Below are 25,458 nucleotides of genomic sequence, written 5' to 3' on the forward strand. Positions count from 1 at the left end.
CACTTGAATCGAAGTACACGGATGTTTTCGCATTTTGCTCCCATCGAAATGCAGCCGCCATGGGAGTAGAGCTTCATTGATACATTTCCGTTATGTATGTTTTCCCGGCGCCAACATTCGCAATCGAGAACACAAAAAGTGACCCAATAGAGTTGCACTCATTTTTACCGGTTCATGCATTCCCGGAAAACACAATTTTTCAGCACCAGGGTTCAGTACACGGCAAACTGCAATCGTATGATACGTTTTCCGAGCGCTAGATCTCATGTAAACGAGAAAATGTGTGAGGCGCGTGCGATCGAGAACAGTACATAGCGGCCCGCCGCGTCAGCTTGTGTCTTGTGTCCATGTTACTGAAAGGCGTGCCTGCCTTTCAGTAACATGAATTCCTATCAACTTGATAAAATTTCACTTGTTCCAAAGTGCCACTAGCAGTCGCTCGTGAGGTTTGCAAAGGAAGTCGATGACCAGCAGAGAGCGAGCTTGAAAAGGAATGTTCCAAGTTACTGGGCTTGCACTCTGACATGTTGGCCAGGACTGTTCATATGTTAGGGCCGCTGATGCTCTTCTCATGTAAATGTGGCCCTTGTGGTCATCAGCAATGGTGACCTCAACAACATATTGGGGACTTGGTGCGTCACACCTTTCCTTCAAACGGAGTGACTATGGCAGGTTGGCCGACGCCTCAGTTCAGGTCCAGGTTTGAGCAGCCAGATGTTCTAGGCTGGTTCGTCAAGATGGAGATTGCCATGGCTCGGAACTTGATCATGATCCAACCATTCAGATACAAAGTTCTGATGTTAATCTCCCTGCTGACATCCTTCTCTGCCAGTCCTTATGCTTGCTCGGTTCCCCTACACATTACGACAATCTAAAGGCCTTGGCTAATTTCAGCGTCAGGCCGTTGACGTCTCCCTCACCAGCAACGCCGTCACTTAGCCTCGACTGCGGCTCGGTTCCATCTTTTCCATCTGTACCACTACCTGTGTGCCCACCAATAGCACCTCTTGCCAGTGCCGACATTGAACTGTCTCTCAAATATGGTCTGCTGATCAACGACATCTTTGCAGCACTACTGTGTTTTCTCCTGGCCCCCAAGCCTGCTGAACTTGCCCTCGGGCACTCCAAACGCCCTTGTGATGTGCTCATGCCCACCACCACTCACTTGGAGGCGCAAACCACATCGTGCAGTACAATGACAACAGTGCTGCAAATACCTCAGCATAGTCTAAAACAAAACCGTCACTGCAAGCTTTCGTCGGTCCAGCTCACCACTGAGTTTGCATCTTATCAGTGTACACTCAAGGAACCACAGCAGAGAGTAAGATGAACAAAGAAACTGCAGGCGACTAGTCTTCCCATCATACTGCATTTTCATTGATGTCATTCCCACCATGTCCTGAATCCGCCACCTGTTCTTCTGTCAACAGCATCCACTCTGCTAACAACATGAGCCACCTAGGACTCTGAGCCAGCAGAAGTCAACCATCATAGAGCCAAATCATCATTCTTTGCCAATCATTCTGATTGATACCAGTGGACAAGCAAGCTTGGCTGTCTTGCAAGCAGTCGCTCCTGTGAGGACACCATACTTACACCTCTGCTGTCATAGTTTCATGTTGCTAACGGCACTCTCGGCCCCACTCTGCCCTTATCCTCCACAGCCTCAACTACAGTGCTTTCACCACCTTGCCAATTACTTTCAGTGATGTGAGGCCCCAGCAGATGCAACAGCGAAAAATGTGCAAAGTCCACACTTCACTCATTGTCTACTGCCACAGGTATGCCGTGTGCCCCAAACTAATCTTACCTGCATCGCCCTCATACCAGTGACTTAAGCAACGTTGACTCTTCCGTAACTGCAGTTGATCTCAACACAACAGGCTCATAAACAGCTGACATAGCTAGCATCGACACATTCAGGCTTAGCCTCCCTGCATCATCAGCATAGTTAGGCAGCAAGTGGTCCACAGCTATGCAATCCCTTCCTTTTGACCTTACAGGGGACGACGCTCGCAAGAACAAATGACTCAACCAGCACACCACAGTTAGTCCCAGTCACCTGAGACCAATATTGTGGGTTATGTGTGCTACGGATAATGACATGTCTATGGAGGGAGCCTTGTGCCGAGCACCAGCCATTCTTCAACACATGGTGTTCATACCTTTCCTCTAGCACGCGTCCCTACACACGTTGCCTTTATCTTATTCTGTCTGCTGCTTGTGCCCTTCTCACCTGGTGCTGTTTTTGCAGCCACAGCTGCTGGAGGTTCCCCACTGAAGTGCAGGATGTCTTCTTCCATCTAATTCTTTTATGTACATGGGCAACTGCTTTCTTGCAAAGTGTAAATATATAGTTCCACACTTACAATGTGTGACAAGCACTAGCCCTTTTGCATGCATGCATTCTTCCTGATTAGCTGAGTTACTTTCTATCTGTGCCATACTTTTACCGTGCTAAGCACTAGTGAGGAGCTACATACCTGTAGCAGCACTATCATCAACTGGGGTGCTGCAGACAAAGAAGATGGCAATCAGCTCAATGTGTGACCAGAAAGAACACCATCCAGCCTGTAGGGCACATTTCCAGGATTGAAAGTGTGGCCCATAGAAATGTATTGGCATTGACTGGGATATTTAGTTGGGATCAAATTAACGGAAAAATTTAATCAGCTGGAATCAAACTGATAGACTTTACTCTATAGGATATGAGCACCACATGTAACATTTCACCATGACAGCATATAAAGGCCAGCTGCAATGAAATTTCACTTTTGATAAATTGGTAATAAATGAGTAATATAGCCGAACCCACTTATAACGATTCCGGTTTTAACAATATATCGGTTATAACAATGAGAAGCTGCTGCACCGTCAACTTTTGTATGTTTTGAATGGTGAAATAACCCGTTTACTACAATGCCCCGATGCCACATCATCGGTTGTAATGATGAAGTGTGGCTGCTCGGTTTCCGAGCCGAAAGGTAGTGAAATGCGAAATCCTTGAAAAGTAAAAAAGAAAACAAGAAATTCGAGCCATTGCACGATGGCCCGATACTCGAACAGCCGCCGCGCACTCATTTTCCAGCCTTCTCCGCGTGCCTCTCTCCCGTTGCCCTTCCACCCCTCCGAACACGAATGGGCTGCGGCCATATCTCTACGCCGCACCACCCTCCGAAATTCGAATAGACTGTGCCAACTGCGCTGCTCGCATCTTGCTCGCTGGCTCCTCATTCAGCGCAGTTCTGCAAACAGCCCCGTGTTCGTCTTTTGCGTCGAAATCATTCCTGGCCCCGTGGTTTCTCAGCCTCTTTTGACTCTCCGCCGAGACGGAAGATGACTGACCTGCCCATTGATAATCGGCAATGCACGACTATAGATTTGGAAACTTAAGTACTAAGTGCTTCTAACCGATGCAGCAATCGTCGCGAACATGCTTGCATCTGATAGTGACGGCAACGACAGCAGTGATGACGCGATAGGGCAGGCTACCTCAACGTTGTCCTCACAGGGGGCCTAACAGATGATTCAGTCTCTCCAGGCCTTTGTTTTCATGAGGAACCTTCCGCTGCACTACGTGGAGCACCTGGACACCTTGGAGAAGGATGTCGGCAAGGCTAACGGACATAGGGTTTCCTCATGCAATGCAGTGCGACAATACGTGGCGAGACACTTGTGGCATTCTCGCCTCAGTGTTTCTTCTGGATCTCTCAAGCTGACAGGCTGCGATGGCAACTTCCTCGCATCTTTTTTAAAAGGCCACTTTTGGGCCCACAAAAGCACTGCCTCGGCGGTGCTCGCATATCACTTGCCGCCCATGACACTTCTTTGCAGTTATAGCAGTGCCATTCTTTAACGCCGACAGCCGTGACTTGTACACGTGATCAGAGCGCCCAAGAAGCAGTTAAACGAATGAGCACAATCAGCAGCCGGATGGAGGAAGGTGGTTGGGATATAGTGGGGAGGGGCACTGGCCTCCCCACCATTATAGTTTGCTAAGATCAGCTCTGCGATCTCCCTGTTTTGATTTTTTCATGCAACTCGGTTTTAACAATGATCAGTTATAACAATGGAATTTTCATGGCATTTGAATGTTGTTATAAGTGGGTTCAACTGTATGTAGATATACTACGGAAGCAATTTTGGCAAACCTGCAGGGCTAATAATTGTCCAATTTTCTTATTAGCATCCTTTAAGTTCTACCTAATCAGACAACGCATTCCCCTTATGGTTACTGGTGATGTTGCAAGTCCCAGCATGTCGCCTCTGAGATTTTTCACTGTGTCATGGTTAGTGCCTAATCTCAGAGATAAGGCTGAGGAGCTGTGCATTCCGAGATGTGCGCCGCTTCTGCTGAGTGGTAATAGTGGCATTTTTTTGGCTTCAGTATCAAAAATGTCTACTTTTACAAGCCTTTTGTGACTCATGCACCCGCACATCAAACATAAAATTTTGCACAGAGGCTGCGCTATGCATCTGCCCTTTCTGAAGCTAGGCTTTTTAAAAAAAGCATGATAGCACTAAGGGCCCCGTGTCACAGAAAACTCGGCATCGCCATCCCCCATGCGGCGTCGACCATCATTTCAGCAGAAATCATTCCAAACCACGAACACCCAACCACACACGCCCTCCGTGTAGCATAAAGAAACTACTGTAATAATTGAATTTCACAAAGTAAAATACGTCAGAAGAATCTTAAAGCATGACTTATACACAACCTACAGACATGATAGTGTCAGATTGTAATTTAAATATACGAGAAAACGTAGTTTTGTTACGTGAAAACTCAAATACAAGCCCATTTTCCAGCATTTCTACCATTCACAGACCGGCCACGGCATCCGAGATTTGCGCGCACCAATGTGTGCAAATCTCGTAGGCCACAGAGTGGCATGCTTGGTTCCTTGAAACACCTCCAGATGGTGCTCACCTCCTAGGTATCGTGGCCCATACAAGAGGCCGCATTTCTACCAGAAAGCTCGCCTACATGCATAGCTTTGGCTGCCAGAATTTCCTGGTAAACATTATGGTGGCATAAGCTGCAGTTGCCAGAAAGCGTGAGAAGCAGTCAGGGATCATTGAATGCTATCGCATTCCACCCTGAAAGGCAAAGCTTAAAGGGACCCTGAAATGACTTTGGCAATTTTGTACAAACATACTGAGTTGTTAGAGTAGGTCCTTCTGATCACTAATTGATGCATCTAAGTGCTCTGTTAAAGCGTGTAATTTATTATAAGGTTTTAAGACTGTACATCGCTGCCAATCGCAGCACACTGTCTGGCAGAATTTTTAGCCGCCCCTACCCATATGACGTAAATCACCCAATTGACGTCAGTATGGCAAGCTATCCGATTGGCTGCCCAGGGCATGTCATCAATAATGTTTCCACCTTTATAGTGAACAAATGATGTTCATAATAGTTGGAATGTTAGTTAATTTGTTTCTATAAAAGGAAAGTAACATAAAGAGAATGCACAAGAACAATTTCTCACTACACTTAAGCACTTCTGGCACACAGCAAGCGTCATCTGCTTGTGTTACAACATGCTCTGTTTTGACGAGAGCTCCGCGATCAGAGTCGGTCTCAGTCTTTTCGCGAGCACTATGATTCGACTTTGTTGCATTGTGGAGTGCAAACGTAGTGACTGGCAATATGTCAAGCTGCAACATTGTGTCTTTCTGCAAGGCAGCAGATAAGCGGACTGGCTGCAGCGCAACAAACTGCCTCTATCCAATCGGCGCCAGGATTTGCGTGTTTGTGGCCGTCACTTTACACCGGAAAATACTAATGCAATAGCGTTTTGTGAGTCCGGCATTCGGGTAAACGCAAGCGCAAAGGGACAGGGCCTGGCCATTTGACCGTGTGGTTTCACAAGATCAGCAGAAGTGCAATTGTGAATGGTCTGCATGGCGCACCCACTTAGTGGCACAGAGCTCAACCACACACAGTAGCAGTAATGAAATGTATTCTTCTTTGCTGCTGGTGTAAATTTTTTGCAGGAGTGTAATCATTAACACATTGTTTTGTAAATGTTTAAAATCTATTATACTTGGTTAGAGCAATATAAATCGTTGTTTGGCTGGTTAAGCTCTGCGCCAGCGGTTGGCTGGATCGTGCATACCGACCACGTAGCTCACATACGTCTACGCTAAAGTTCCTTCATCAGCTTGAGTTTATGCTTCCACTGTTCCGTCAAAACGCCCAGCTCGGCTGTGGTTACCGGAATATCAGACATGTTCGGCGCTGCGACAGAATGCTCGCAACGCACGCTGCTTTGATAGCTCTCGCTTGGGGTCGACTGCCAAGAAGCTGGCGGAGAGTTTGGAGAGGCTTCACGCACTCGCTCCTAGAGAACCAAAAGTCGATGTCACAACGTGCCATCATGACGCAGAGCCAGTGAAGGTGGAGCTTAGCCCCGATCACTCAGCGAACGAGTTGAGGAGAAAATGCGTGACTATGGAAGAGGGTAACTAGTGATCTTCGTAGCTCTCTTAATATGAGACGTTTCACACAAATTGTGGTGCGAATCATTAACTTTAGCTGTAAGCTACGTGTCTACAAAATTTGTCTGAACCATTTCAGGGGTCCTTTAAGTATTCTCCAAATTTTTATGGGGCCCAAAATTCATTGATTGGCCCCAATGAAGAGGCCCTTCAGCACTTCTTCAAGAACACCACTTTCTTTTGCCTTTTGTCTATTCTCAACATGTCAGAAAAGTAAGAGCAGCAGAAATTATGATGATGAATGTACACAAATGGAAGTTATTGGATGCCGGAACGTTGAAATACAAACAAATGAGAGAAGCCCTGAATATGAATTTGCATGGCTCTGGATCCACATTTCACTGTCCCATTGATGCAACACTGCGGCACCCAATAGCAGCAGTGCATTTGTTTTACGTAGCAAAAGCAAGCACATGATGGATGCCAAGCTTGTTTTGCTTGTTGATGGCGTTGTTTCCCTGGTTGTGTAACAGTACCAACGAGGCAACGCATCGAAAGATGGGACAGAGCTACCGCCAACGTCGTCCGCATTTCCCGCATTCGGCGTGAACGCAGGGAAATGCGGACTGCATCGGCAGTAGCTCTGTCCCATCTTTTGGGGTGTTGCCTTGTTGGTGCTGCTACATAGGCCCCCGGCCATGTCAACGGACATTGTAGATGTCGCGTGCATGTGTTTACGAGATGCAATGGTGTAACCACAGATCTACAACAGGAACTTGTGTCAGAAATGTTGCGGGATAGAGGAGAGGCAGCAACTTCCGACGCTACACGACGAGTGAGCTCAACTCTCCATTCACTGTCTAAACATGCCGAGCAGCCATCGGAGACGCTGGCTGTAGTTACGGGCACTGCGCGTTCGCCGTGAACACGGGGAAATCCCGACAGCGTCAGCGGTAGTACTGTCCCATCTTTTGATGTGTTGCCTCGTTGGTGGGTGCTGCTACATAGGCCCCCGACTAGTGAAAAAGCCCAGTGAAATTCGGGAGTCTGAACAATATAGAAGGACGCCCAGTGGTTGTAGTTGTGGAAAGGGTCAGCTGGCCAGAACGTGAGTAGTCAGAATGAAAAAGCATAGACTGCTTGAGTCACTGCGGGGTTGGAGGAGGCTTGTCTGGAGTTGCTGGTGGATTCCATTCTCACTGTAGTCAGCAAATAGTTGCAAAGTTTCAAAAGTCCGTGGTCATCAATACTGTAGATGTCGCATGCATGTGTTTACGAAATGTGATAGCGTAAGGACAAGTAAGCACGGATCTACAACAGGAACTTGTTGTATCAGAAAGGTTGCACGATGGAGAAGAGGCAGTGACTTCCGTCGCTACACGGCGAGTGAGCCGAACTCTCCTTTCACTGTCTAAACTTGCCAAGTGGCCGTCAGAGACGCTGGCTGTAGTTACAGGCACTGCGCGTTCGCCGTGAACACGGGGAAACGCCGACAGCATCGGTGGTAGTACTGTCCCATCTTTCGATGCGTTGCCTCATTGGTGCTGCTACAGTTGCAACACTTTTCACAAGGTTCTGCCACACTTACTTATTCTTCAAAACAATCCACCACTGTGTAACCATTTCTGCATCCCTGATGTTCTACACCACATATTTGACGATGCACTTTGACAGCTATGTTAGCATTGAGTGAGCCAAGTGATCGCACTATGCTTAGATGAATAATCGGCAAAAGCTGGAGGTAACAGAAGTATCATGAGAATGTATGAGTGAAACAGGCCCTGCCTCCGTCTGTTTCACAGCTCCGTTCGAAAGCAGAATAAGTGGCAGTTATGAGTAGTACTTGTGTTGTTATATGTAGGTGCCTCTGTGGCCAACATGTGTTTGACACAAGCTAAGGCAAATTAATGTTTGCTTGCATCTCTGGCACTTCACTGCATCACCAGTACCATCCATTTCGTGTGACAGCTCATTGTCACTCAAAATTCGTACAGAGGTAGCATTTAGCAGCAGTTGCAGTTTAATACCATGTCTGCCTGTACTACTTGCCTTTTTCTTACAGAATAAATCATCATTGATTGTAAGTGTCATTTGAGGCAGCAACACCAAAATGCAGAATTTGCAGAAACACAATGGTGCTATCATCTGTCATTGCCAGTACTGTCCACTTGGTGCTACAGGTTGTTAGCCCTTAAAATTCACACAGAGGTGGCATTTATCAGCGGATGCAATTTAATACCATGTCTGTGTGTACCATTACTTGCCTATTTCATTCAGAAGAAATCATCATTAATCCTTAGCATCATTTGCAGCAACAACAAAATGTAACATCTGTCAAACCAGTATGGCATTGCCATCTGTCAGTATTGGAACAAAGCATGTCATGTAAAACACATCATGTTGTAAAGGTTATCTTGTTTCATTTGTATTCAGATCTAAGTCATAGTTAAAATGTCTCTAAACATAATTTCACAGCTTTCATACTGGACTTGTCCCCAGTGGTGCAATAGGTTAGCACACAGTGCTTATACGCCAGTTCTCGTTTCATACTGGACTCGCAATGCCACACAAATACAATTTACGAGGGGTGTGCGAATATTCGAACTTTATAATATTTTTTGAATAGTGTTTGCTATTCGATTCGATTCACACCAAACTTTTACTATTCGAAGTATTCGAAGTTCCGGAAAATCAATACCATGGGTTTCATTTGCTAAAAATCAAATCACAGCACTTGTAAGTGACGCGTGGAAACTCAATTCTCCACGCAAACTTCGACCTATCGGAAAGGTTAACCGCTGCCACTGCACCATGACGATATTTTAGACAAGGTGGCTCAATCGGTGCCCACAGAATAGAAAGAGTGCAGCATAAAAGTGTGAAGCTTAACATCTGCTTATACCGTCTTTAATTGAATGTAATGCTCACCCAATTTTCGAGAGTTCAAAATAAAAATGCACCTGAACGTAATGTTACAAGAGATTTTTAAAACTATGGCATGTGCCTATGTTGATGATCAGAGAAAGAAAGAGACAAGCACAATACACCCACATAGAATGTGAAGTTTGTTCTGCTGATAGTTCCTTTCCTTCAGTGATCCAGTTTACTGGCTCTAAGGTCACTCCTGGATACACCCCGATTGTGTGCCGATTCAAGGGCCGTTACTAAAAGACATGTTTTTTGCCACAATTGAACACACACAAAAGGAAGACACATAAAGACAACACGGGCAGCACTTCCAACTGATTTATTTTGGGCCGTGACCCAAGAATATATATATATATATGTACATGCATGCGCTGGCTGTTCACAGACCTACGTTACCCAGCGGTCAAACAATCTAGTTTCCGATTTATAGAGCACGATAGATGTATCGCTAGTGCAATTTGTACCTTTATTTTTTATATAGTAAGCTTCCATCAGCTCATGTGCTGTTTGAAATCTACATCCACAGAAAACGCAACGAGATCATAACCTAGTTATTTTGGAAGCAGACAAAGAGGGGTGTTTTGTGGTACTTCCTAGAGGAATGTACAATGAGAAAGACACAGAGGCTGTAAACAAAAACATTGTACAGATTAGGAAATCTGAAGAGGTAAAGAGCTAAGTTGTCAGGCTATGTAAGGCGTTCAACTTGGACAAGTTGGCCAAAGATATTACCAATCTGAGAGCTATAGCGCTAAACATATTATCACGTAGTGGTGACGGCAGTCGCAGGGACGATGAGAACGGACAAAAGTTCGTCGAAAGAAGACTGTTTATTGGGCTGACTTGCGCCCACAATGCCCTGAGTTACCCGGCGGCGGCGAGGCGACCAGCGTGCTCGGCGGTCGTCGAACAGAATGCCCGCCGCTGTCGTCTGCGCTCAATTTAAAGCGCGTCTTGGCGCGTCTCAACTGGGCGCGTCTTGCGTCGCATGGCGGCAGCGCGTCTTGCGTTGCATGGCGCGTCTCGACTGGGTGCGCCTAGCGTCGCATGGCGGCAGCGCGTCTTGCGTTGCGTCGCGTGGCGGCAGACTTGAAGAGTGAGCAAGCACTGCATAGATTCACGGCATTACTCCCCCCTCAAAGAGGCATCGACCCGATGCATAAATAGAAATAATGCCACTAGCAACAAATAAAACGAACCGTGCGAAAATAAACACGGAGTGTAAAAATGCAGCGTCCTTTAGAGCGTATAATAGGGCTTCAGGCGGACGACATGAACAACTTCTGGTCGTACGCGGTGTCGCTGGGATGCAGTCATAGCGTCAGGGATGACTTCATAATCCAGTTCACCTAGCCGACGAAGAACCTTGTATGGGCCGAAATAGCGGCTCAAAAGCTTTTCACTCAATCCACGGCGCGAAATGGGCGTCCAAACCCAGACTGCGTCTCCTGGCTTGTATTCCGCGTTGCGTCTTCGTAGGTTGTAGCGTCTGGTGTTGGTTCGTTGCTGGTCTTCGATTCGTAATCGGGCAAGCCTTCGAGCTTCTTCTGCGCGTTGAAGGTAGGCGGCGACATCAACGTTCTTTTCTTCTGTAACATTGGGCAGCATGGCGTCTAGCGTGGTCGTGGCCTCCCTTCCGTGGACGAGCCTAAAAGGCGTCATCTGGGTGGTCTCCTGCACTGCGGTGTTGTAGGCGAAGACGACGAATGGCAGGATGACGTCCCAGGTCTTGTGTTCGGCATCGACTTACATGGCGAGCATATCGGCGATGGTTTTGTTCAGGCGCTCGGTCAGTCCGTTGGTCTGCGTATGGTATGCAGTTGTCCTCCGGTGGGTGGTTTGGCTGTAACGCAGGATGGCTTGTGTTAGTTCCGCCATGAATGCTCTTCCTCTGTCCGTGATGAATACATCGGGGGCGCCGTGTCGCAGAAGAATGCATTCCACGAAAAATTTGGCGACTTCTGCTGCTGTTCCGTTCGGCAGGGCTTTTGCCTCGGTGTAGTGAGTCAGGTAGTCGGTGGCTACGATGATCCACTTATTTCCAGACGTTGACTTTGGGAAAGGGCCAAGCAAGTCCATGCCGATCTGCTGAAAGGGTCTTGCGGGGGGTTCAATGTGGTTCAGGAATCCTGCTGGTCGGGTGGGAGGTGTCTTTCGTCGGTGACAATCTCAGCAGGTTTTCACATAATGTGCGACATCGGCAGAAAGGCGGGGCCAGTAATACTTTTCTTTAATGCGGCGGAGAGTGCGAGTAAACCCGAGATGTCCCGCTGTCGGCTCATCGTGGGAAGCCTGTAGAACTTCTTCGCGGAGACAAGCAGGTACAACAAGGAGGTAGGCTGTTTTGTTCGCTGCGAAGTTCTTCTTCATGAGGACATCATTCTGTACACAGAAGGAAGACAGTCCTCGCTTGAATGAGGCAGGGGGCGAAGAAACGTTGCCTTCCAAGTACTCTATGAGGCATTTTAGGTCAGGGTCCGAGCGTTGCTGCTGGGCAAAAGAGCTGGAGCTGATGGGTCCCAGGAAGGCGTCCTCATCGTCGTCCGGTGGCGGCGCATCTACAGGGGCTCGTGAGAGGCAATCGGCGTCAGAGTGTTTGAGTCCGGACTTGTAAACCATGGTGATGTCAAACTCCTGGAGGCGAAGACTCCATCGAGCGAGGCGGCCAGAGGGGTCCTTCAAATTGGCAAGCCAGCACAGCGCGTGGTGATCGCTGACCACCTTGAACGGTCGTCCGTACAGGTAGGGGCGGAATTTCGACGTAGCCCAGATGGCAAGGCACTCCCTCTCAGTCGTGGAATAGTTAGCCTCGGCCTTGGAAAGGGAGCGGCTAGCGTATGCGATGACGTTCTGCAGCCCATCGCTTTTTTGAACGAGGACGGCGCCTAGGCCCACACTGCTTGCGTCGGTATGCACCTCACTATCAGCGTTTTCATCAAAATGCGCGAGGATCGGTGAAGACTGTAAACAGCGCTGGAGTTCTTTGAAGGCTTCTGCTTGCGGCGCTTCCCATTTAAATGGCACGTTTGCCTTCGTTAGTTGGGTCAGGGGCTCGGCAATGCGCGAAAAGTTTTTCACAAATCGTCGGTAATATGCGCACAGTCCGAGGAATCTGCGCACAGCTTTCTTATCGACCGGCGGTGGGAACTGTTCAACAGCGGCTGTTTTCTGCGGATCTGGGTGTACTCCCTCCCTGCTAACGATGTGGCCTAGAAACAGCAGCTCTGCATAAGCAAAGTGGCACTTCTCGGCTTTCAAGGTTAGGCCAGACGACTTGATGGCATCGAGCACTATCCGAAGTCTTTTGAGGTGTTCTTGAAAGTTCGAGGCGAAGACAACGACGTCATCTAAATATACCAGACAAATTTGCCACTTTAGGCCTGCAAACACTGTATCCATCACCCACTGAAACGTCGCTGGTGCGGAACAGGGACCAAATGGCATCACCTTGAACTCAAAGAGCCCATCAGGAGTGATGAATGCTGTCTTCTCGCGATCTCTTTCGTCGACCTCAATCTGCCAGTAGCCGGTCTTCAGGTCCATCGATGAGAAATACTTGGCGTCGGATATTTCGTCGAAGAAAGCAATCGCCGTTCCTTTGTTAATGTGCCGGTATTCTTCGCTGAAGTTAGTCAGCAGTACTTCAGTCTGGCCGTTGCGGAAATGTGCGATGCCTCTTGCGATACCGATTCCTCGGTCGAGAAGCAACTGGCTGTTCCCCTCGATGATGCCTTCAGAGTTAATGGCTTTCATGGCACCTACGGTCACAATAACGCTTGAACGGGGTGGGACGCTCACTTCTTTTTTCAGGATGCTCAGGGCAAAGTGATTTCCCAGAGTTCTCATCGAAGGGATGGCCTCGTTCGTCGAAAGCGTAATCAGCTTGGATCGCAGGTCGATGATCGCCAGATGCTCACTAAGGAAATCCAAGCCCAAGATCACTTCGCGGGAACATTGCGGTAGCACAACAAAGCTCGCAGGATAGGTGTGTCCTTTGACAGTCACTCGCGCTGTGCATCGTCCTGATGGCGTAATGAGGTGGCCACCTGCGGTGCGAATTTGTGGGCCATCCCAAGCGGTCGTGACTTTCCTCAGCTGCGCAGCGAATGTTCCATTCATCACTGAGTAATCGGCTCCTGTGTCAACTAGAGCAGTGACTTTCCTACCGTCGATAGCCACTTCTAAGTCGGATGTCTTGGCTCTTGCATTGCACGTCGCCCTCGGCGTCGGGTTACGGCTTCGTCGCGTATTCGAGTCGCGGGTGGGGTGTATCGTCGAAGCGTTTCTGGGTGGAGGCATCGTTTCGAAGGCAGTTCGCGTCGTGGTCGGGGTTGTCATTTTCTGCGGCGTCGGTGCAGCGAGTGGGGCTTCTTCATGCTGCGTAGCGGGTGTAGCGTCTTCATGGAGCGTTGTCGGTGGAGGATCTTCGGCGTTTCGTTCGTGAGCAACCTCACCTCCAGAGGTTGCCGTCTTTAGTTTCCCCTACGGGGGCTCGGAGACCTTCCCCGTACCGCGGCTGCGTAGCTGCGGCGTGGCGACGCAAAGCGCGACGTTGACGGCGATGGTGAGCGCGAAAGGCGGTTCGGCGTGTACTCCTCTCGACGCAGGTACTCGTCAATTTCCTGCGGACGTTGGCCGAAGCGTGGTCGTGGGACATCAACGGCAAATCCTCGAAGACCGATACGTCGGTACGGGCAGTGACGAAGAATATGGCCGGCCTCACCGCAATGGAAGCTCAACGGCCGGTTGTCGGAAGTCCTCCAGGCGTCGCATTTCCTGGGGCTTGAGCGTTGCTCGTAGGCTGAGCAGGCGGGGGCAGGGAGGCGGTGTCTGGGAACAAGTTGTTCATGTCGGACAGGATGTAGTTGTTGTCGTTGGGGCTGAGGAGTGCATACTACAGCGGCGTACGTCATGGCCTGGGGTTCTGTGGCCGTCGGGGTGCCAAGTACCTGTTGCACTTCTTCCCGTACCACATCCATGAGAGTTGCTGCTTGCGGCTGTGCGGAAGATGGCAGTAATCGGCGTAGCTCCTCGCGAACAATTTCGTGGATCAATTCCCGCAAGTTGTCGCTGGTGGTGGTCGTCGGGTCCGGACAGATTGCACAGAGGAAGGGCAGTTGTACTGCCGAGCCCGGACGTCGAGGGTCTTCTGAATCATGCTGGCTTCTTGCATGAATTCCTCGACTGTTTTTGGCGGCTGGCGGACGAGGCTGCCAAAGAGTTGTTCTTTTACGCCGCGCATTAAAAACTGAACTTTCTTTTCCTCGGTCATCTCGGGGTCGGCACGGCGAAATAGGCGCTTCATTTCTTCGACGTAACCACGGACGGGCTCATTTGGCAGCTGGATCCTGGACTCAAGGAGTCGTTCGGCTCTTTCTTTCCTCATGACACTGCCGAATACCTTCAATAGTTCCCTCTTGAATAGCTCCCATGTCGTTAGGGACGACTCGTGGTTTTCGTACCACGTGCGTGCGGAGCCCTCCAATGAGAAAAATACCTGTCCAATTTTTGCCGCATCATCCCACTTGTTGGACGATGCCACGCGCTCAAATTGGTCCAACCATTCGTCGGGGTCTTCGCCTAGGGATCCATTGAAGGTTGGCGGCCCCCGCGGCTGCTGCAGTACGATCGGTGTCGACATCTTCGGCGAGGTTGCGGTACTCGTAGCGGCGTCTTTTCGGTTTCTGGTGCGGTCCAGCAAGGTCCCGAACTCAGGATCCTTTCCCTGGAGACGTCGGCTGGCTCGCTGAACTGCTGGCTCGTCCTCGGGTGCGAAGCGCTGAGGGCTGGCTTCACGACTTGAAGGACGCGTCCGGAACATGGAAGGCTACCCCGCACCTCCACCAGATGTCACGTAGTGGTGACGGCAGTCGCAGGGACGATGAGAACGGACAAAAGTTCGTCGAAAGAAGACTGTTTATTGGGCTGACTTGCGCCCACAATGCCCTGAGTTACCCGGCGGCGGCGAGGCGACCAGCGTGCTCGGCGGTCGTCGAGCAGAATGCCCGCCGCTGTCGTCTGCGCTCAATTTAAAGCGCGTCTTGGCGCGTCTCAACTGGGCGCGTCTTGCGTCGCATGGCGGCAGCGCGTCTTGCGTTGCGTGGTGCGTCTCAACTGGGCGCGCCTAGCGTCGCATGGCGGCAGCGCGTCTTGCGTTGCGTCGCGTGGCGGCAGACTTGAAGAGTGAGCAAGCACTGCATAGATTCGCGTCATTATTTTTCAGTGCAACAACGCACAAGCCCAATGTGCCGTTTAGGAGCATCGTGAGCGAATGTGGCACGTGGCAGTTGCTACTTAGTAGGCACATTCTAAAGGTGCTAAAAACTGTTAAAGTAAATGATCCTTTCTCGACAGGCAATTCACAAGACACAGTGCAGTCTCTATGAAACAAACAATCCATAGGCAATGCGTTTTCTGTGGATGTTGAGGATCTGTTTTATTCAATTCCACATGATACACTTCTTGTTGCGGTAAAGATGTGCATAGAAGAAAGCGGCATCATAGCTTTTCAAAATGCAGCTGGTGTTACGCTTGATGACTTTTTAACATTATTGGAAGCCTATCTTAATAGTACCTTTATTTCTTTTGACAAACAGCTTTTCTTGCAAAAACGAGACATTTGCATTGGTTCGTGTATTGCGCCGCTGCTGTGCAACATATTCTTATCTAATGTTGACCGCCTGCTCGAAGAGGCTTTTAAATGGGACGGCACTTTAAACATTTCAAAAGTTTTTAGATACATGGACAACTTCTTAATCCTTTTTAACAGACAAGGCTCACTGAAGTGCTGCGATGATATTTTAAACATTTTTATGGACAATGGTAAAGGGCTTTCGTTTACGCATGAAGTGCCACAGTCTAACACCCTGCAATTTTTAGATTTAAGTTTAACCTGTCATAAGGGACAAGCTTGTTGGCAATATTTCCCACGTGCCAAGAAAGGGTTGCTGCCATATAATTCATGCCATTCCAATATTGTCAAGCGTGGAATTGCTATGCTCTGCCTGGAGTCTGCCCTTGAAAAATCGTGTACACACACGATGCAGGCCTCATTCAATAATCAGATTAAGTGACTGAAAGAAGCACGGTTCCCTGACTCGTTGGTCACCTCAGTCACCGAAAGCCTTTTACGGAAGGTTAAAGGTACCAGCGCCACAAGGGAGAAAGAAAGAGCCAGAACCGTAAGACCTGCAGTGATTCCTTATGTTCATAAGGTTTCCCATAATCTCAAGAAGGTGGCAGGCTGGTATGGTGTACCCATTGCCTTTTCTGCCCCCGTCAAACTGGGTTGATTCTGTTCGAAAACCACACGTGAGGAGACCGGTTCGCAAGGCTGTGGCAAGAAGCATAGCACGTCCTACGGGAGATAAGATACAGGCGTGGTGTATGAAATTCCCCTTGAGTGCGGGAAGTCCTATATAGGAGAGACTGGACGCTGCATAAATGAATGAGCCAGGGAACATGAACTAAATCTAATGAAATATGGCGTGGCACATTTGCCTGCACACTGCAAGGCCTGCATGTGCAAACCACGGTTTTCTGAGGTTAGGATTCTTGGCAGAAGTAGATTTCAAACAGCACGTGAGTTGATGGAAGCTTGCTATATAAAAAATAAAGGTACAAATTGCACTAGCGATACATCTATCGTGCTCTATAAATCGGAAACTATATTGTTTGACCGCTGGCTAACGTAGGTCTGTGAAGAGCCAGCGCATGTGTGTACATATATATATATATTCTTGGATCACAGCCCAAAATAAATCAGTTGGAAGTGCCGCCCGTGTTGTCTTTATGTGTCTTCCTTTTGTGTGTATTCAATTGCGGCAAAAAACATGTCTCTTAGCAAGCACCAACTAGGCCAACAAGCAGTTCTGTTGTAAGGGCCATTACCTTGACAAGCTCGCTCTACATGGAGCTGCTTCAGAATGTCTGCAAGCTTGTCATCAAGGTCTTGATATTGTTTAGTTTTCGGCCTGTAGAAACCTTTCCTGGTCGACGTGCAGCTGAAGATCTCCTTCCTTTGTTTGCACCCCTCATGGGCACGGGTTTGGCAGGAAAGATGCAACGTAGCTATCTTCAAAGTGCGAAATAACTTTCCTTTGATATGAGCTTTCATCATCCTAAAAAGAGCAAAATATCAAGTTACCCAGTTTCGCACCGATACCATACGTTGCATCACCTGTGTCATAGGAAAATTTCCAATCCAACTGAGCACTGCGGAAGAATTTTCACACCCTTCTAAGCCAGCAACATCATTCACAGCCATAAGCAGAAGCAAAAAGGTACTTGCATAATGTGACTCTGCACCGAAAGGAAGAACTGTGTTGCTGGTGGCTGGAGCAAGGTGCAAGAGCTTGCCCTCTGCTGGCTCATCTTGCAAGGCAATACCTGGCCATACCAGCCACAAGCATGTCTAGCGAGCACCTGTTCTCATTGTCCGGTGCAGTTGTTAATAGCAGTAGAATATGTCTACTTCCGGGACATGTTGAGCAGCTCGCTTTGTTCCATGACAACATTCGGTGATTCAACTTGTAGCCATCCATTCTGTTGAACAGTTGTATTGGACTGTTCTTTTTTCTAGGGACAACTATGTGGGAGTACACTAGTTGTGCAATAAATTTGCTTTTTTGGCCATGTTCTGCAGTACATTTTATCGGTAATTTAACTCGGAAGTTTCGAAAAATATTCGAAAAATATTCAGACACAGTGAAAGTACAGTGAATAATCTGTGGATTAAACTAAAAGACATAATAACAAATTGTGAGGGAACGTTCGTTCCTGCGCAACTGAAACGTACAAAACGTGGAAACCCATAGATTACGCATAGTGTGATCCACCTAAAAAAAAAAAACTACAAAGGATGCGGCAGAAAAAACGTAATCCTGAAGATATTCGCCAACTTTCTGGTGAGCTAAAAACTGCTCTACGAAAGGCAAGAGATGTTTTCTTTTCAACGACACTAATAATTTTTATGACACAGTATGCACAAAAGTTTTGGCGCTACCTATCCAGGCCCGAGAACCACGTGACTCGGATCGATGTAAATGGAATTATACTGATGAAGCTCACACTGTTGCCAACACATTTAACAGATACTTTCAGTTCATTTTTACACGTACCCCTGTGCTTACAGAAAGTGAAACTGTGACGGATCCTCTGTTATCAATGTCTGAAGTAGTCGTAACTCAAGAAGGAAAACTTAATTTATTGGTACAGATTGACGTTAAAAAATCTTCAGGTCCTGAAAATCTTTCAAATGTTTTTCTGCGGCGTTACGCAGAACAGATAACTCCTTTCTTGCATGCAATTTTCATAGCATCGTTTCAAGCAACCACCCTGCCAATGGACTGGCTCCGTGCCAAGGTCCTTCCGATTCACAAAGGAGGTAATAAGTTACAGGCCAATTTCACTCACTAGTTCTTGTTGTAAAATGATGGAGCATATTATTAGCAAAGCAATTACCACCTACTTTGAAGACACCAATCTACTTTACCCCAAACAACATGGATTTCGTAAAAGTCTTTCTACCGTAACTCAACTCCTCGAAATAATGCACGACTTTGCTACAGTAATTAACTCGAGGCTTCAAACTGATGCAATATTCATAGACTTTTCCAAAGTATTTGATAGGGTGCCCCATCCAAAATTGATTGACAGGCTTAAGAATTTTGGGATTCACACTAACATAGTACACTGGATAACCACCTATCTCTCAAACCACAGCCAGTACGTTAAAATAAATGACACTGAATCTGAAGAGTTAGATGTCTACTCCGGTGTTCCACAAGGGTCTGTGCTGGGTCCAATTCTTTTTCTAATATTTGTTAACGATATTCATTCTCATGTTGAACCTGATGTAACAGTAAGGCTATTTGCGAATGACTGCGTCATCTACACCACAGTACGAACGATTAACGACCATATATGACTTAATTCCTCCTTAACTAACATTGCCAGATGGTGTCAAGAATGGGGAATGGAAATTAATGTAGCAAAATCTTCATCCATGTATATAACTCGGAAAAAGGTACCCTTAAAATTTTCGCGTATCATCTAATGGGATTACATGTAAAAGAAGCCGACACAGTTAAATACTTAAGTGTTGCCATCACAAACACATTAAAATGGGATGTTCACGTTAAACAGACGTGCACAAAAAGCATATAGACAGCTGGGATACCTTCGCAGGAACTTGCAGTGGCACCTTCCAAAGTTAGGCTAGCAAGTTGTACGGCCCTTGTAAGGCTGTGATGCAAAGGCATTAGTTTCGAAAGCATGCTCAAACTTTTAATGAAACTAGAAAGAAGCTTAAAATAAATAGAAGGAAATAGAAAGCATAAAATAGACACTCAAACAGACATCACGGCAGTAAGAAACACACCTGGGGCTAGTATGACGTTAACTAGTGCGCGTGTCCGGGCTTGCCATGACGGCAGGGAGGCATAACAGTCTCAACGCGGAGACGTGGCAACAAGTTGATGAAAGGAGTTGCGCCGGTCTCACCAAAGGTTGGGGTGTTGACCCGTTGATCAGGTGACCAGAGCGCGCTAGTTCTGGCTTGAAGGTAGAAGGCAGGCGGCTTGGCGGCACGAGCACACGGCAGCGGCGTTCTGCCTGGGCAGCTGGGTGTAGAACTCGGGTCCGTAGCCCAACTGCTCTCGTCCTGCCCACAAGCACAGAAGCTCGAACGCCGGCCTCGGGCAGCAGGCGGCACGACAGACGGGGGCGGCGTTCTGGCCGGGCAGCTGGGCGTAAAACTCGGGCCTGTAGCCCGACTGCTCTCGTATGTAGCCCGACTGCTCTCGGGCGCAGAAGCTCGCCAGCCTTGAGCAGCTGGTGGCACGCTCGGGTAGACTGGCGACGCGCAGGAACGGGTTGGCAGGAGGCCCCGGTCGGGTGAAGTCCTGGTGGCTCGGGTCCAGAACCTGACGGCGCGTCTTCAACTCCCGGTCCGGTGGCCGACCTTCTCCTGGCGTCGCTTCCTGGAACTCTCCCGGCGTCTTCCCCTTCTGCCAGCGCGCCTCGCCTTTTCTTCCGCTCTGGCCGATTAGTCACTTTCCGATTGGCTGCCTGACGCCCCGTGGTCTTTCCTAATTGGTTGGCATTTTACTCATTTTCTTTTCTTGCGCCATGCGTTCACGTGCCGGACGCTCTTCGGCGTCGTCGTTTTCCTCCAGCACGGAATTCGCCTCGGCGTGCGCACTCCTTGTCGTCTGCTTCTGTCCATCCCGACCACCACACCATGTCGCGCACCACACACATCACAAAGGCCAATCCTTGAATATGGCAGTATTATTTCGAATCCGCACGAAATCGACCTCCTTAATCAATTTGAGGGAATTCAAAATAAAGCTCTCCGGTTTGTGTGTTCCCAGTATTCACGTGATGTCAGCATAACCGCACTGCGCAACAGGGCAAACATTAAAACCTTGGCGATTTGCCGATGCATTGATGCCTTAAAGTTTCTCTACCTTCTTTATCATGACAGTATTAATACAAGCAAACACGAATACCTAAAACCACCATACCAGCCCTCGGCCAGAACAAACCACGACAAGAGTATCAGGCCATTTATCTCCCGCTTTAATACATTCAAGTATTCCTTCTTTCTGTCAGTCGTAGAATTGTCGAATAAACTGCCACGCGATATTGTGTCCTCAGAATCTGTCATCACATTTACTGTCAAGATTGAAAATTTTTTTTTTCAGCAAGTTGCGCTGTTGTAGAAAAAAGAAGAAGCGCTGCTCACGGAGTGTATGTTTTTCATGTTTATGCTGATCGCACTTCTTTTTAGTCTATGCTTTTACTGTGTATTGCACTTGCAGTTCTTATTCCAAAATCAGTGTCTAATGTGTACCCTTTCCTGTTAGTCTGTACTGCTTAGGATTTTCTTTTCATTCATTTCTTATTTTCGGATGATTCTTTTCTTTTTTGTCTTGTTAGCAATCTGTACTTTTTGACATTTTTGTTCCCACTCCTGTAAGAGCCTGTCAAGGCTGACAGTATTAATAAATAAATTTTAAAAATCAATTAGCACTCGAGCTTTAATATTTGAATTTGCTTTGCACCCAAAATTTTGCTATTCACACAGCACTACAAATAACACATTACATTCTTCTCCAATCATAACAATGGCACATAGTTATTTCATATACACATGAATTGCTGTATTGTGACAGTGCTATTGATGTCACCTAGAAGCTTTCTTTGACACGTTGAGGGGCCCTATTAAGTCACCATGCTTCCGTTGTTATCCATCTTCGTGCTGCATTTGCCGCGCTGTTGTTGTGCTGTCATCAGTGTTTTAATGCTGCCAGTGTTGTGTACATTTCCAGGAGTTTGCGCATATAATTGGTGAACATTTGCCTTATTTTGTGTACTTGAGAGCTTCGCTAAGTGGGACATGACCCATTCTTGATGCTCGGAAGCCATACCGTTCATTTCATCGATTTCTTCCTTTTATTTCTCGCTCTTTTCATATACTCTCCAGGATAGCCAGCTTGTGCAAAAAGTCGGATGCACTGTGTGTCCAGTTGCTCTTCGAAGCACTAGGAGTTGAAGGCTACTATGAACATGGCTACTGCCACCCAGACCATATCGTCGAAGCTCCCAAAGGAATTGACTCCTATCCTGTCATCTATTCTTATCCCACTGTAAGTCTGTGAAAACGCTATGTACAGTGCTCATGGAATGAAACGCGTCAATTTAGGGGTAAGTAATGCGCATACTTTCGTTTCCACAGGCTCCAGCTCGTGTCATATTGACGTGATTTTGGGGCGTACACTTACATCGGAGTCCTCGCACCTTTTGTATCCGAATTCCTTGCAACATGACATGGTGCTCTCGCGTACTTTGCACATATGTAGGGTTCTACTGAATGCTCCGTGTCGCGTTTCATTCCGTGAGCACTGTACATATTACTGTGTGACTTGTGGATGTTTTAACCATGCAAAAGTTCGAAAGCAAAAAGCTTGGGTAGTATGAATGTACCGAAACCTTTGCTTCAGAGTGGCATAAAGTACTAGTATATCTGCTAGAACATTCTTTCAGTGAAAAAACTCCTAATGAGTGAAACATAGGTATTCTCCTGATCCTGTCAGGTGCAGGTTAGTGAGGTTCTGCTGTACTGTCTATCATAAGCACAAAAAATGGAGAAAGCATGCAGACATGTGGGGCAGATGTACTTGCCTGAGATCTGTGGCAGTGTACTGCAACAGTGTGGAAAATCAAGGAAAGGAAGTATTGGTGTGTTCTTGGCAGGGTTCACAAAATGATGGAGACCTTGAAGTGATCAGCAGTGATTGAACAAAGGAAGCATCAGGCTGACATTTCAACAAGGGAACTTGCCTCCATCAGGGCAACAACAACTTTCTTTAGCAGCAATTATATAAGTAATTCACCCTCCCCTTGGCAGCAGGGAATACAAGCAGGTTACAAAAGAGTAAGATTTTGGATAGTTTTATTATGTCTATGTGACCTTTTCTCACTTGATAGTCATCACAAATGCACTGCACTTTCAGGCCTTTGTTTTGGGTACTTGTCATGGTGGCCAGATAAGTTTGGGTGGACGAGTTGAACCCAGAACAATGGTTGATGTGGGGAGAGGGGTGTTAAATAGCTTTGCTGCAAGGTCACACAAGTCTGCCAAATGTGTTTCTCTTCTTCCATTGAGTGAGACCTCGCATCGTTATTCATATCCAGAGCATCAAGTTACTTCTGTGATCAGAACCTTCACAACTTTACATTCCGAGACTGTTCATTTCCATCCTGGTCGTGAAATTTGATATCTGCTCTGACTTCAGTCAACAACATACTGCTCTGTTTTCTCCCATGCAGATACACCAAGACAAGCAACACAGACCTAATATTATAATGATCATCACAAAGAAGTCTGATGATCTCAATTCTGAGGGGATTGTGTACTTCTATGATTCCGTGAGTGGTGGTGGCCTTCACTTCTTGCTACTTCATTATTTCTTAACTACAGTAGAATCTATGTCTATGTCCGTAAAAAAAAAAAATTATATTTCTTTGTTTGCTTTGTACGTGTGTTACACTACGCATCAAGGCTGTGAGAAAAAAAGTGATGAAAAGTGCTTTGATTACATAAAAAGTAGTATTTAGGAATGAACGTAGAGAAGAGAGAATAGATTCATTGATGAGTTACTGCATCTTGCATCATGTAATTGCTTGCTCAACTGATGTATTTATGTAGAGTAGAGGAAGCAGAACCAAAATTGTTCAACCTGACCAAGTTCGCTTTTAAGCACATGTCAGAGCAGGATGGTTGGCATCACTCAATTTGACACACTACTCTGTGTCCTGCCGTTAAACTGTGTTAGCAGTTAAAGGCCAACTGCAACACAATTTTGGACCGCGTAAGAAGCATGACTAGCGAAGATATTCGCTGAAAAAATTCAGGCAGAACTTATCTTAAATGACTATGCAAGTATGCAAATAGCTGAAACGTGTCATGTATGAGGTGTGTACTGCAGTCGGCCTCTTCCTACATGCTTCCCTCTGGACACACTTTGCCTTATAGTGGCACCACCATAAAGCCGGCACAACCCAGTGGCACATTCCAAGTTGCCCCAGGAGCACATTACCTGAGTTGGTGTCAAAGAGGTTCATTGAAGAGTAGCACATAACCCACGTGAATGACCCCTTTGAGATTGGCTGACACTTTCAGACTGCAATACTTCTGGGATTGGTCCATGTTTTTGGTGGAATAGCTAGGCAGCCATAAAAGCAATTGGTCTTACAATGCTGAGAATGCTATTCTCGTTTAAGATACTGTCATTACCACTTGCCGGGAGTGATGCATGACCTAGAATGCCTGGCTCCTCAGCATCACATCTGAGATAATGTGCCACCCACGACTGCCTGTGATGCGCTCAAAAATTTCGAAGGTGGCATGCTCGGACCTTAAGTCATAGCAACAACTGCCAGGTACATACATTGTCTGCTTAGGTGCTGTTTAAAGGCTGCTGTCAAGATCACTACACAGATACCAGTCCTGTGGCTTTGCCAAGATTGCTTCAGTGGTATATACTATGTGGTTATACCTAGTTTAGCCAAAGTGAAATTTTGTTGCAGTTGGCCATTAACCCCTTAACTGCCAATGTTGAGGTAACTTGCCATCACAAAGAGTGTCCTCTGGTGCCAATAACGAGTTAATTTGTCACGAACCTTCCCCAATTTTTTAACATGTCCAGCTTCTTGTAATTTTGATGATTAATTCATACACAATAACTCTTGCTATTTCTTTTTTTTCAACAAGACCAGTAAAAATTCAATAGGCTTTCTGGTATCATACTTTCTAGAAAACAATTAGCACAAGATTTACGAGTCTAAAAACAATTCCACAGTTTAAAACTTTTATTCGAAACTCATTGCGACAGTTAAAGGGATTAATGTGGGCTTTGCACCACATCTGTTGTGCCAGCATCCACGTCCACCCCATATGTAGCCTCCACAACTTGATCAACGACAGCAAATGATCACTGCACATGAAATAATTGGGCTATCAGGCTCAAACCTTGTGCAGATGTAGTGTATTGTGCGGCCAGCATGGAGGTAATTAAAAAAATTATGCTGGGATTAACAAGCACAAAAAATTACTAAAGTTTATTTAATTGCCTAGCAAGATGCTGTGTATATAGCATAGATGTTTGTTTTTGATTTGTAAGCAGTTGCTGCTGGGGAAGGAATCGGGTGGCAAACTGAAGCTTTGTACAGATGTAGGACACAGTGAGGACCAACTGAAAGTGCTTTTAATTTGTTGTGACAATTAGAATTAGCAGAAATAATGACAAAAGTTGACATGTTACTGCCTAATGTTGCGGCTCAAGGTTTGGGCCAGGAATCCGCCAAGCCAATCAACGAATACGTCCAATAGTAGGAATGAAGGAAAAAGGGTTTCTTTGACATTAGTTACATGGCTCCAGTTACGGAAGCCCACTCCATGCAGGAGGATGTTAAACGTCTGAATTCACATCTGGGCGTGTCAGCCCCACTGCATGAAAAGTCTCTTCTTTTAATACCGTTGTCTTCCCTAGATGACTCCACTAGTGAATCTGGTGAGTG

General features: G+C 47.0%; 1 protein-coding gene across 2 annotated transcripts in view; it reads left to right on the forward strand.

Annotated features, from left to right (window-relative positions):
- The window catches only part of LOC126536244 (KICSTOR subunit 2-like), a 58,670-nt gene that overhangs the window by 20,446 nt on the left and 12,766 nt on the right, over nt 1-25,458 (forward strand). For both annotated transcript variants that reach the window (XR_008613674.2, XM_050183136.3), the window contains exons 8-9: nt 21,863-22,025; nt 23,209-23,307. Coding sequence is in view for 1 of the 2 variants with exons in the window: in XM_050183136.3 (XP_050039093.1) it covers nt 21,863-22,025; nt 23,209-23,307 (262 nt within the window). In the remaining variant the exon portion in view is untranslated. The remainder of the gene's footprint in view (nt 1-21,862; nt 22,026-23,208; nt 23,308-25,458) is intronic.

Source organism: Dermacentor andersoni, chromosome 4 (genome assembly GCF_023375885.2).
Source record: "Dermacentor andersoni chromosome 4, qqDerAnde1_hic_scaffold, whole genome shotgun sequence".
Taxonomy (NCBI): domain Eukaryota; kingdom Metazoa; phylum Arthropoda; class Arachnida; order Ixodida; family Ixodidae; genus Dermacentor; species Dermacentor andersoni.